The sequence below is a fragment of the Anas platyrhynchos genome, chromosome 3, assembly GCF_047663525.1.
Source record: "Anas platyrhynchos isolate ZD024472 breed Pekin duck chromosome 3, IASCAAS_PekinDuck_T2T, whole genome shotgun sequence".
Classification (NCBI taxonomy): Eukaryota; Metazoa; Chordata; class Aves; order Anseriformes; family Anatidae; genus Anas; species Anas platyrhynchos.
The window spans coordinates 17,413,971-17,427,211 of NC_092589.1; the positions used below are offsets into that span (position 1 = coordinate 17,413,971).

A 13,241-nucleotide genomic window follows, 5' to 3' on the forward strand; every position below is an offset into this window, starting at 1 on the left:
AGTCACATAAACATAAGTCACAGAAACTGGGAAAAAAAAAAAAAAAAAAAAAAAAAAAAAAAAAAGACAAAAAGGTAAGGGAGGTCTGCCTCTATCTTGTGAAAAGGTAATTCATTGATTGCAGATTAGCTTTCACTTTTGGACAGTTACCTCATAGTGTCAATAACTCAGGTTGGAGCACAAAAGTTGTGATTGATTGGTTCAGTGCTTCGTCAATCTTTGATTCATATCAGAGATAGTTCTCAGTCACTATTTCTCTTTCTCTTTCTCTTCTTGGTCAATAGTGTAAAGGGTGATTTCCATAATCATTTTATTGACCATACTTCAGTTGGTGTGAGTACATTTTACCATATATAAAATTATATTTACTTCAAAAGTGCTTGTTGAACTGCATACAAAAATAGAGTACAAGAAAAAGTAAATGAGATGAAAAGGGAAAGTAAAATTTGGTGGTCAGCTCATATTAGAAGGAACTGAATAGGAATATTAAAGTCATCAAGACAATAAGGTAATAGATAATCTTCTGAGAATCCAAATAAAAAAATGTAGGCTGATGTAGATAAAGAAAAACTTGACACATGCATATACACATGCACATTTACTGCTTATACCTTTCACCCAAACTATTTTTAATGAAGGAACAAAATTCAGTATTAAAAATCCATGTTGAAATTTTCCTTCTGGCGACATTTCTTAAAGGCTTGTTCATGACTGTAAAATGTGTAACTAAATCCATGTTGACTGTACCCATTTATGACAACCTGATTCATTTATTGTACATATATAATACATTTATACAGTTAAATAGACAGTAGAAGTGTTTTAAAATAGTAGCTCTATATTTTGAAAATTGCTTATACTTGGTAATTTTCTTGCTTGATAATGACTTTTGGTGAGTTTTGCCCAGCCAGTCTCTTTCTCTCTCTCTGTGAGGTTCACATGTAAACTGATTTAAAGATTGCATAATGATTGTTTGGCATATCCTACAGGCAAAGGTCCAGAAACCCTTTTTGCTGGCTATAACCTCAATGATAATGAGTGGCACACAGTGCGTGTGGTTCGTCGAGGAAAAAGTTTAAAGTTAATGGTGGATGACCAGCAGGCCATGACAGGTAGTATGGCATTGTGACTTCATGTTACTTGGAGGGGGGAGGGGGGAACGGTGTTGTGGAGGGAACACGCAAAACAAAAAATGTCAGAAGTAAAATGCCCTTATCTGAAAGCAACCGACACTTTCTTTATTTGAGTAAGATCTATGTTGTGCATCTTGAAATACTATTACTACAAGTGCATTTATTACACTTGACATTAATATTACTGTAACACTGCTATTGAAATTAAGAAAACCTTCATGCTGACTTAAATGAATATTTTTATACAGTAATTGGAGAGAAGTCATTTGATACATCACTAATGAAAAGGCAAGTAAAACGCTTTTGCTAACATACTAAGTTTAAACTAAGACTAAGCTCTAAGCCATTGATGTAAGAGGGAATTTCAAAAACATTTGAAGGGTATTTTGTCACATTTTCAAGTCTTGCATCATGTTTGTCTTGAACACTAGAATGGTAGTTTTGTTGTGGGAATAAAAATAGTATGAATGCTAGTAGATGTTACAAATACATTCCTATGATGTCTCAAAAATGATAATAGAGGAGATTTTTTTTCTCCCTTTGTTCTGCTAAATATTTCTAACATGTGTATTGTTAATAGGAATAGACCTTGATTTCTTGCACAGTACATTGAGCCTACTTTTGTTTTAGCTATTTATTATTTTCCTTTGTTTTTATGTTTAAATAGCTTCTATCATTTGTTTTAGGCTTTGTTAAAATGGTAACAATTTTAATGTTTTTTAAATGGAAAGCATGTCCTGTAGTCCTTTTTCACTCCAACCAAATACTCAATATCATGTCACTGGTAGAAGAATAATTACGAAGGTATTCTTGGAGCTGAAAATATTTCTAGGATCATATATTACCAATAGATCTTCCAGATGTGAAGAAAAGATTTAGTCTGTGTATGTGATGATGTTTTGGGTCATTGTCCCTATAAAGCAGATGGCCTAAATCTGTTATTTTCTTGTCATGAAAATATATATATAGTACCTGAGGAATTAGATCAAAAATATCTTCTTGCTGCCTCAACTCGTGACTGAAATATTAAAGTTACTTTTGGGACTCTATCTAGATAGAGGAAGCTGTTTAGAACAGAAGAAAATATAGTCTTTAAAACCAAATTTGTATTTCCTCTGCTCCTTACGGCAGAGTTTACATTAAAACACAATACAGGTTACAAAGTCATCAAGAAGGATTAGTTTTGCTTTTGGGCTGAGTGCAAACTGCTTAACAGAGCTGTAGAAATCTAAGATATATATGAAAGAGTGAAATGAAAATCAGAGTTTTCTATGAAGTATAGTGTAGTCAATGAAGTAATAAGCAAAGAATGCAGGACTCCACTATTTTTTAATCCTTCTAAATTGTGAATCAGATGTCATGATCACAGCAAAGAAATGTTAAAGCCAGTGAGTTTTTTCACTTCAGTTGCCTGTTAATCCAGGGAAGGTACTGTCTGTCCATCCAGCTTCTTGTACAACACTTGTATGCACTCCAGATGTCAGTACACATATCAGAAATTTTCCTGTTAACTCAAAATAATTCTCAGATCTTCAAGCTGGAAGTTGCCCACACATGCATAATCCACAGATTTTGATTTTTCTTCACCCAAAGGGAGAAAGTTGTCCCAGTACTCTGGAGGGAAAAAATCTTCCAAAATTCTCTTTTGGAAGCTGTGTGGACATTGCTGTGGCCTCCTCCATCTGCGAGAAGGAACTTGGTGTGAGAGAAGGAGCTGTAGGAAACTTGAAACTCTGACAAGGGAAATCTGCTGTTAATCCCAGTATAATTACATTTTCTTTATGGAGTTTCTGTTGCCATATAGAAACAGCTGTTTTTTTTTTTTTTTTTTTTTTAACATAAAATTTTCTCCAACTTAAATTTGTACTTCCATCTTTGGTAGACAGTCAAATGTATACAATGCAATTAAACATGTAATAGTTTTGAATTCCCTAATGAGCTAGTGAAAGAGTTGCCATATCACATTGGAGTGCTTTTGCTTTAAGCTGCTTAGAACTTCCCTTCAGATGTCCCAACAATCAGAAATATGGTTAAAAAATAACCTTGAAGTTATTTGTGTGAAACATTATTATTGGATAACAGAGAGAATGAGAAAAAAAATAAAAATGGAGTTGCTTCCCATAATTTCAGTTTCCCCTGCATTAAAAACAAACAAACAAAAAACAAAAACAAAAAAAAAAAAAAACACCACAGGTCAAGAAAGCTTAAGCTGGAAGGGAAGCCATTAAGTAGTTCAGCCTGAGTTTCCATCTTTACATGTTATAGAATATCACCTATTCATCCATTTATTGAACACTCTTACCTTTGATAAACGTGTAATTTATGCATGGGTAAACAATCGTTCAGAATCATAACTAGCTTTCATTGGAAGTCATGCAAGTAGTTTTGAAAATTTTGCTCAGCGTAGAAGAGTTTAAATACTTGCAGTACATTATTTTATTTCCTTGAAATCTGTAGAGAATAAAAGATGAATGAAAGAGATTGCTACAGTTGGATGTTAGAAAGGATACCTAGCTTATGATTATGACAAGACATTCACTAGGCCTTTTGTATGATGTTCCATAACACTAAAACAGGTAATGCATTTTGTGCACCAACCTGGCAAGTTTAAACAACAGCAACAAAACCACACACAAAACAGCCCAGCTTGTAAGTACAAAGTGGAGTTTCTTTCTTCATTGTTGTAGCTGCAAATACTGTGGAGCATTATGTGAAGTCTCAAGTCCTGTTAGCAACTTTGTACAAGTAAAATGTTAGGAGGAGATTTGGGATGTGAGCCCAGATTTCTAGAACTTTTTTTATTACTGTGCTATAGAAAGAAATACATTTAAGCTAGTGAATGTACAGAGGATACGGAGCTACAGGCCAAAGCTTAGTGGATTTTTGCCATGACATTTACGCAATGCCATCTGAAGTGATATAAGGCTGGAATATATAATGTTCCTTCTTTAAAAGATGAACTTCAGCTCTCTCTGGCTGTGATCTAATATACAACTCTTGGTCTTGTAGAAAGTTGTGGATCTGGCATTTTTCAAGACATCTCCCTGGCTGGTTATTGCAAGGAAGAACCCACCTTCATTAATATATGAGGGAGCAAACATGTTTAGAACTGATGTTTGGAATGTTTGGAAACAAGGCCACCAACAAGGCTGTCCTTGGGGATTAAGAAACTTCTAGCACTGCTCAGCCTGTATGACTACTGATTGCTGATGGTGTTTAGTGGTATCAGTGAAGTCATATCTTACAAGGAATGCATCCTGCTTGGAAAAAAAAAAAATCATAAATTATTAGCTTTTTTTTTTTTTTTTTTTTTGGAGGGGGGGGGGCGTCTGAAAGGTATTAAGGTATTATTCACTCTAACTTTACTGATATATGTATTCCTATCACTGTGCTGTGACTGAACCAGTTTGTGACTCCATGTCACTGGGCAAAACCCAAATATATTCATCTTGCCCTAATACTTGTTCTGTTCATGCACATATACACAGACACTTATAAAAGTCTGAGCCTGCTGCAGGCATATCCAGTCTAAGTCAGAGCTCACTCTCTTCTATTGAAGTAGTACATACAGGAAAGAACAGAGGGAACTTGGCCTTCAACACTTTGCAGTGCAACTGAAAGAACATTATAAAGCAACTTCATGCCAGTATTTGTTCCAACTTGCTGTTAGCCCTCTTTGTACTACATGAGACCAAAAAACTCCTAAAGAAACAGGCAAATCTAGCCTGTAGATTAAGTTGTAAAATTGATTTGTAATGAAAGGAATTTTGTCATCAGACCTGTACAATGTGATGATGAATTTTCCTTGTACTGTCCCGCTTCTTTAAAATGAGCCTGGAGAAAAAAAAATCTATGTACTGTTAGAAAAGGGAGCTCTCCAGTGGACAAAATTTTGGTCTGCTGGATAAGTAATTTAATAACTAGCTTAAATACTGAACTGTACACAGTGCGCCGTGGCAGCATTGATGCTTTTCTTCAGGCTAGCTATACAGTCAGCAAATTTTAGACTTTTGGCTATGCACAACAAGAAAGGACCCAAGTGTAATTGTCAGGCTTGCTTGTGTTCTCCTCTCTGATGTAATAAAATCCCTTGCTATTTTCAGGATTACAAAAGACACTGGCATATCACTTACTCAGGCTTTCAGCTTTGTTCATCTCTTGAGTTGTGACTGCCTTCACCCAATGTTTGTCCCCATGATAAAAAGGTTTCAAGGAAGGTTCTATCTACCCTTGCAGGACAGGTATTTTCAGGACTGTTTAAACAAGAATTCTTCCTTATTCCCATCAAATCATGCCTTTTTAAGCAAAACACATGGAGAAAAACCCTTACACTATTCTGTGAAAATCTAGCATTGTAGTTTTAGCTCTTAGATTGATCCTTGTATAGTTAATGTTGTGTTAACTAATTGCTCTTGCTTATAGTAAAATCAAATATCCGATTAACTGTAGCCAAAGTGTGGAGTTTTATTGGCAGTTGTATATACTATGGTACTGTTCTTCAGTTTAGAAAGCTTGCTGTTGGCCTTATCCAAACAGAAAAAGCTTGGTGGAAAGATTCCCAGATGTTTATCAGTAGTTTGAATGAACTTAAGAAAAATCTTCTTCAGAGTCAAGGATTGCCCTGAACATTCTGAAAAGTGTGATTTTTTTTTTCAGACACTTAATCATGTGATGTGTTTTTTGACTTCCCATTTCAAATGCTAACATGTATTTTCTTTTTACTGTTTGAAGGTCAAATGGCTGGTGACCACACACGGCTGGAATTCCACAACATAGAAACAGGAATAATAACTGAACGGCGCTACCTGTCTTCTGTGCCTTCTAATTTCATTGGGCATCTGCAGAGCCTTACATTTAATGGCATGGCATACATTGACTTATGTAAAAATGGAGACATCGATTATTGTGAGCTAAATGCAAGATTTGGGTTCAGAAACATCATAGCAGACCCTGTAACCTTTAAAACAAAAGCAAGTTATGTTGCATTGGCCACACTACAAGCATATACCTCTATGCACCTTTTTTTCCAGTTCAAAACAACCTCTCTGGATGGATTGATACTTTATAACAGCGGTGATGGAAATGATTTCATTGTGGTTGAATTAGTAAAAGGGTATGTATGGATGGCTTTAATGACAAAAACAGTCTAGACAAAAAGAATATATATTCAGGAGAAAGACAAGGGAAAGTTTAGAATACAAATCTTTATCTGACTGGGTATATCTGATGGATGAATGTTTTCTCATGTTAAACTTCATATGAGTTTTTCTTTCAGATAAAAATAGATGCCCCAAAAATATGAAATTAAATAATACACATAATTTCTATAACGTTTAACCCAAAGAAGCATTAGATGATAGCTTTCCTCTTGTTCTCTATGTATGTATGTATGTACATGTTGGTACAAGGAATTCTCCTCATTTTCCAGAAACTTGGGAGTTCATCTCAGTTCGTGTAAATGACCAGTGATTTCTCTGAATTAAGGTTGCTTGCCCATTTGACATTCAGTGTTATCTTCCTTTTTTACCAGTACTACTGGTAAAAGTACAAGGAAAAAAAAAGTACAAAAGAAGTACAAGGAAATAGAAAATATAAGATGTATTAATTAATTAGTGCCCCCTTGATATGTAAAGAAAAGGAAACTTCCATTTTTTTTCCTCTTTTCCCAGCTATTTACACTATGTGTTTGACTTGGGAAATGGTGCAAATCTCATCAAAGGAAGTTCTAATAAACCTCTGAATGACAACCAGTGGCATAACGTGATGATATCAAGAGATACCAACAACCTCCACACTGTAAAGATTGACACAAAAATCACAACACAGAGCACAGCAGGAGCCAGAAATTTAGATCTGAAAAGTAAGTACAGTAATTCCTGTATAAACTACAGTGAGGATCATTACAGAATGATAACCTGAACAAGTCATGCATGTATTGTAATACCAGATAAAATTAAATCTGAAAATAATTTGTATTTCCACACAAGATGAGATTTTGTTAGCCTGACAATGCCAATTCAGTAGTAGTTCTGCACAGTTAGGTTCAACTTTAAATGTAGAAAATCTAAGAACACAGAGTGGACAAATATCATACCAAAAGATGACTGAGGTAATAAGGGAGCTCTAAAAACCTTACAAAGAAGGCTTGACTTTATGTGAACATAAGTTACATAAGTGGCATGCAGAAACCACAGCCCAAGCTGTACAATATAACTAAATACGCTTTGGAGAATTGATGACTTCTGTGTAAGAGGTTTGGGGAATATTTTGTCCTGGTTCCCATTGTTAATTATTCCACACAAAACTTACCTTTTATTGGGAAATAAATATGATGCAGTATTTTTATATAATAAAATGTGTGATAGGTAAAACAGTCTTATGTGGCAGTCCTCTAAAGAAATTGTCAGCTATAAATGCAAGTTGCTCTGTGTATTAAACTATATACTATATACACATACTTAAATATCTATTGTAATTTCAACTGCAGTATGTGATAAACTGTTTTGTAGATCTAAAACTACATTTTATAGGTCCAGATAGATTCTTAGGATTTATTTGGAAAACCAAACTCATATATGTATTTTAAAACAAGTAATAGTGATTAATTGTCAGGATGGGCTTCTGAAGAGCTCATTTCCATCAGAGGAAAATATAATTTATACTGAAAAAGTATACTTTTTAAATACTGCCTACTTAATCAAACATAAGAAAAAACATTCTGGTCACATGAAAAAAATATCATATATTTTAAAAAGCTTTATAAAAGTTCCTGTTAGGAAAACCAAAATTTTCTAACAGTAAAAGAAAATTTAATATTTCAAAAGCTGGGATGTTCAAAGTAGACATTAATATTCCATCAAGAGCTTGTTCCTTGCTGAATTTTCTTTTATCTACCTCTGAGTCACAGATAATGAGCTAACCTTAGTAATTATTCTGGATTTTTTGATATTTAACATGTTTGCTTCACTTGAAAGTGCTATTAAGATTGTTAGGAAAACTGTATCTTGATATGTCATAGTCTTCAGTAAGAGCCTTTTTATCAGAAATGCTTGGTTTATAAATTAAAGCTTTTTGGATCGCTCATGCTCCATTCTCAAAATTGTACTTGAAAATTGTGCCATGTTCTTTCTCATTTTTTCTTTCCTGTAAACATAGTCGATGTTTCTTGAGGCAGTGTGATACTTCAGAGAGATTTTTGATATTGTAGAGAAAGGGTATGCCTTATTTCTTCCCCATTTTTTGCAACATTAAGTACTGTTTCTGTTTATACATATGCACAGTCTTTTTTTCAGTATATTAATTAGACATAAATGGAAAAAATAATCCTGATTAGAACTGATAAGTAAGGTACCACAGCCATTTTATTCTACATCTTTTTCAAACTGAAGTGGTGTGTTGGTATGTTGCTTTGCTTTGCTTAAAAGTTTGTACAATGTGCTTAATACAGACACAAGAGGGCACTGTTATTTCATGAAATATGCTGCTTTGTGCCTTGCGTTCACAGAGCCAGTTCACCAGCTAGGATAACCTACAAAATCTAACAATCCTTTGTTTTCTTCACTTTGAAAATTCTACTTTTGCTTTACCCTTTTGAAGTAAAAAAGTATTCATAGCTGGTGCATTTTCTAACCTTGAATTCCAGTTGAAAACAAAACAAAACAAAACAAAACCAAAAAACACCTGAAGAGCATGAAAAATCATACTGAGAATTGAAGTGCGAATTGTATTAGATGAATTGTATTAGATGCTGATTTTCTAATTGTGGATTTTCACCATTTCTGATTTTCACAATTGCTGATTTCCACCACCCAGGAAAAATGGCTAGTAAAAAAATAACAAACCTGACATTTTCAAACAGTGATATATAGTAAGCATCTTCCTCAAACTGGGTTAGCATACATAGGTCCTCAACCTCTGTCTTTTAATAGTTGTATGTTTCATTTTACTTTTTTTTTTTAATGTATTCTATTATATTCTGCACAGTCAGCCTCTTTAAATATGTCACAGCATTTATCATGAGAACTTTGGTTGTTTTTCTGGAGGGAGTTCAAACATGCATTTTAGCCAGCAGGCTAGAAAGGAGAAAAAATTACCTTTCATTATTGTTTCTTCTTCTTCTGCATTCAGTTGAAATGCAGAATGTAGCTTTTTCTTTTTTTCCATTTTATGTCATTTTTTTTCTTATGGTGACATATCTCTGTTATGCTGTGAACACTTACCCCATACACTTAACTTTACCAACAAGAGGAGACATTGTTATATAATTGTCCGGTATTACTTCAGCACTAGCAACAAATAAAAATTAATTTTTTACTTCCTGCTAGTGATATCAATCATTCTGTTTAACTAAAGTTAGTATTAGGTGAAATTCTAAAAATATAATTGTACAGGCAATTCAGAATATCTGCATCCTTTCTCAGTAATTGGAAAGTTACCAGATTTCAAATGCTGAAATCCAAGATAATCCTGGAAAGAATAATCACATAAATGCCTCATATATATACACACACACACACACACACACAGTGAATTCAGTGCAAAGACAGATTGTGTTTTAGAGCTTGCACAGGATGCCAGTTGTCTGGGAAAGCAGACAGTTGTCTTAAAAGCATGTGAGAAAATTTCCACTATACATTTCTTTCTGGGTATGTGACTTGGCTATTTAACATACAAAGTCAGTTATTACAGAGATGTGTTTCCTTCATAACATCTGATACAATTTCAATGGACTGATCTTGAGTACTTGTGGAAACACATGCACTACATTCTTCAGCTTAATTACTGCAGTTATTTGATAGACAAATGATAAATTAGAGACAAATTAATAAAAGATTGAAAATAGTTCTGTGTTTGGATTCCAAGAACCATGTTGTTTTTCTGAGCAGAGAAAATTAGCAAAATGTACTCAGGTGCAGTTCCAGCAGATAACCCATGAAGACAAATGAGATTTAACAGGAAAGGCATTGCAGTTCAAGCTTGCCAACACGCACTTACATAGCAAATTTGCTTTATCTATTTCATGAGCAGTTTATCTGTTCTGCTTTCAGTATAGCTTAGCTGGTTAGTTTGGCTATAATTCAAGGTCTTCACAGAACAAAATAGTTTGGTGAAGGAAATTCTCCTCATTGTACTTTGATGTTGTGCTGTTACAGTCTAAATAGACTGAAAGAGGCAAAAAAAGGCAAATGAAGGTGGAATTTGACTCATGTTCTTGTTCCTCACTATTGCCAAATAAAAGTCATCTCCTTCATTCGGGCTATGTAGGTATTACAAAATCTGGAATGTCTCTTCTGCCTCCACACTTTCTTGCTGTAGTGTGGGAGATTGAAGTTTTGGCATTTTTTTTTCTTTTTTTTCTTTTTTTCTTTTTTTTTTTTTTTGATAAATATTTGAAGGCACACAAGCTGCTTTCAAAGAGCAGGAGCAACATCCTCAAGCATAACTTTGTATACACTTACATACTAGGGTTTAATCTCCATTTTGCTTCTCCCCTGGGCACCATTTTGAGATAATAAATTTTCACCCACTTCATTTAAATTGCAAACATGCAAAAATAAACAAACAAGCAAACAAACAAAAAACTACGAAGATCCACCCAGAATGACTATCCCAGTGAAAATTTGGATATTTGTACGTTTCATTTATTTATAAATTGAGATGAAAAGGTAAAATATTCCACACTTTTCTAGGAAATTTGTAGTTTCAGTACATCTGTGTCCCATCCTATTCCAAACTTTTTAGCTATACTTTATAACCCAGAATGAACTGCAGTCATCTGAATTCAGATTTTGGGCTATCTGTATTTTCTTTTAAAACAAAAATTACCATCACAGAAAATTTCTTCCCAACTCTACAGTTTTGGTTTAATGTTAATGCCTGTACAGCATTTCATACATTTTTAAGACCTGCTTTTCTGAACTGGCACGATACTTTCAACTTTTCACACTTCGTTATTCTCTTTCACATGGCTTTCCCAAATGTTTTTTTTTTTTTCTAGAATCAATTTTAAACAATATGTTATTCCTGTGCTACTGTATCACTGTGTCCACCCCCACCAAGATACTATTCATATTACAGCCTAAGTCAGAATCAACTTCTTTATATTTAAAAATCCTTATATTTAAAAATCCTTTCCAGATCTATTGTTGTCTGTTTTACTTTACTTCTGTAGCCCTTCACTGGCTTCCAGCTTCCTCTATACTTTTGTGAGATATGGCTGGTATTGCTATACAAATCTGCCTTTTTGTTTGACCTTTTGTCCAGCAATATAAAAACAGCCTGTTCTGAAGCCTCTCAAAGAAAAGTAATCACATTAATTTCTGGTATAAACACAGTGGTTTCATAAACGCACTGAATTATATTTCCACATATGTAAAGACTCACTCAGCAGTTAATTCATCCTTAATAATTTCTTATGTAATTTACTAAATTATCAATAGATCTATTAGGCTGGCTTATGCGTTGATGATTGATAATAGTGATTTAATTCATTTGATGTTTCATTTGCCTGTCAAAGTAGGTTATTCAAACCATGCAAAACTGAGCTAAATTAGTCTTGATCGTAAAGCAGGTTTCTTGTTCCAGTGATGGAATTTGAAATAATTTCAATTTTTCAAATTATTTCAAATTGAAATTATTTCAAATAGAAATTATTTCAAATTGAAATTTTCAATTTCAATTCGAAATAATTTCAATTTGTTCCTATTGTTTTATATTGAGCCCATTCTTACTGTTACTGCGTTTTATGTTCCTTTGTGTATTACTAGGCCTCTCTCAATGGCAGTGGTTCTTCATATTTTTATTAACTAAGAAACAAAGCTTTATTAAAAAGCACAGATAAGTATTTTATATATAACCCCAGATTTGTTTAAATGAACTAAATGAACAAAGGCTAGTGCTTAAATTTCTCAAACAAGCATGCACGGGTTAATTGTAATGACCTTGCCAGTGGCTGTGATCTCCTCATGTAGAAAAACATTCTGTTTCAAATACAAAATACTGAATACTGTTACCAGTAAATAGATCTTCCTAATGTGACTTGTTGGAGTAGACAACAGTGAATACAGACAGCTGCTGTCTTCCTGGTAGTTTGAGAAAGCAGCCTCTGTACAGAAGGAAAAATATATGACTTAAAACTGAGAGCTGTTCTTTTAGACTTTGCAACCTGTGTTGCAAATATATACAGCCAGATTAACAATATATAATTGGACAACTTGGTCTAATGCAAATTCCTGTCTGCCTTTCTTTGGAACTTGTCATATATTGCTTCAAAACAGCTATGCTTTCTACCAGGCTATGTAAATAATTTTGATAATTCTAAACTTTCAGAAATTGTATCCAAATTTCCAAGATTATAAAATCGGAAGAAATGAAAAATCTACTGCAGTACTTCTGGATTAAATAAATAATTTATAATAATAATAAAAATACTCTGGTGCATATGATGAGTTCTGTGAGGTAAAAAACATTGCAGTAGTCTCTCAGGTCACCCCATGGTGAGAGAAACTTTTTGCTTTCTGCCACTTCTTCCTGTTTCTTACAAACATACATACATAGATTTGCCTATGTTCTTACAGCTGTTCAGCATGAATGTAATTACCATAGGTGGTTGTGGAGTTTCTTTCAAGCCCTTCTGGAATATGAAGCAAAAGTTATGCTAAGGTTAATGTAGGAAACACACATAATCCTACACATGCTAAAAAATCTAGATATTTATCTTAAATACATCCCACTGACAAAGTGGGAAGACACCTTTGTTATCTGCAAGTTGTAATCAGATCATGGTCTCAACTCAGATAAAATGATAATTTTGTCTGTCCCCCAGCTGCATTCATAGGTACTATACTGGGTCTCTCTGGGGCACATTTGTTGAATCCTAGTATCCTCCCTGCCCTAAACTTGTATTCAGAATGTTCTACCATAGGCATAGTATGGTCCCCATAAATTGGGGAATTCTGACCATTTTTGGAAAAACAAAACAAAACAAAACAAAACTGTCTCATGCAATATCCTTAGAGTCTGGAGGTAATTTTCTGGATCAAGAGGATGGTAATATAATATAAAATATTTGCCTCTGCAAACCTACCTTCAAAATGAGACCATATTTAA

At 33.9% G+C, this 13,241-nt stretch overlaps 1 protein-coding gene across 30 annotated transcripts in view; it reads left to right on the top strand.

The window, feature by feature from the left end:
• Positions 1-13,241, top strand: part of NRXN1 (neurexin 1) — a 709,571-nt gene that overhangs the window by 326,686 nt on the left and 369,644 nt on the right. For all 30 annotated transcript variants that reach the window (XM_072035416.1, XM_072035414.1, XM_072035413.1 and 27 more), the window contains 3 exons: positions 990-1,112; positions 5,865-6,246; positions 6,803-6,993. In XM_072035416.1, coding sequence (XP_071891517.1) covers positions 990-1,112; positions 5,865-6,246; positions 6,803-6,993 — 696 coding nt within the window. The remainder of the gene's footprint in view (positions 1-989; positions 1,113-5,864; positions 6,247-6,802; positions 6,994-13,241) is intronic.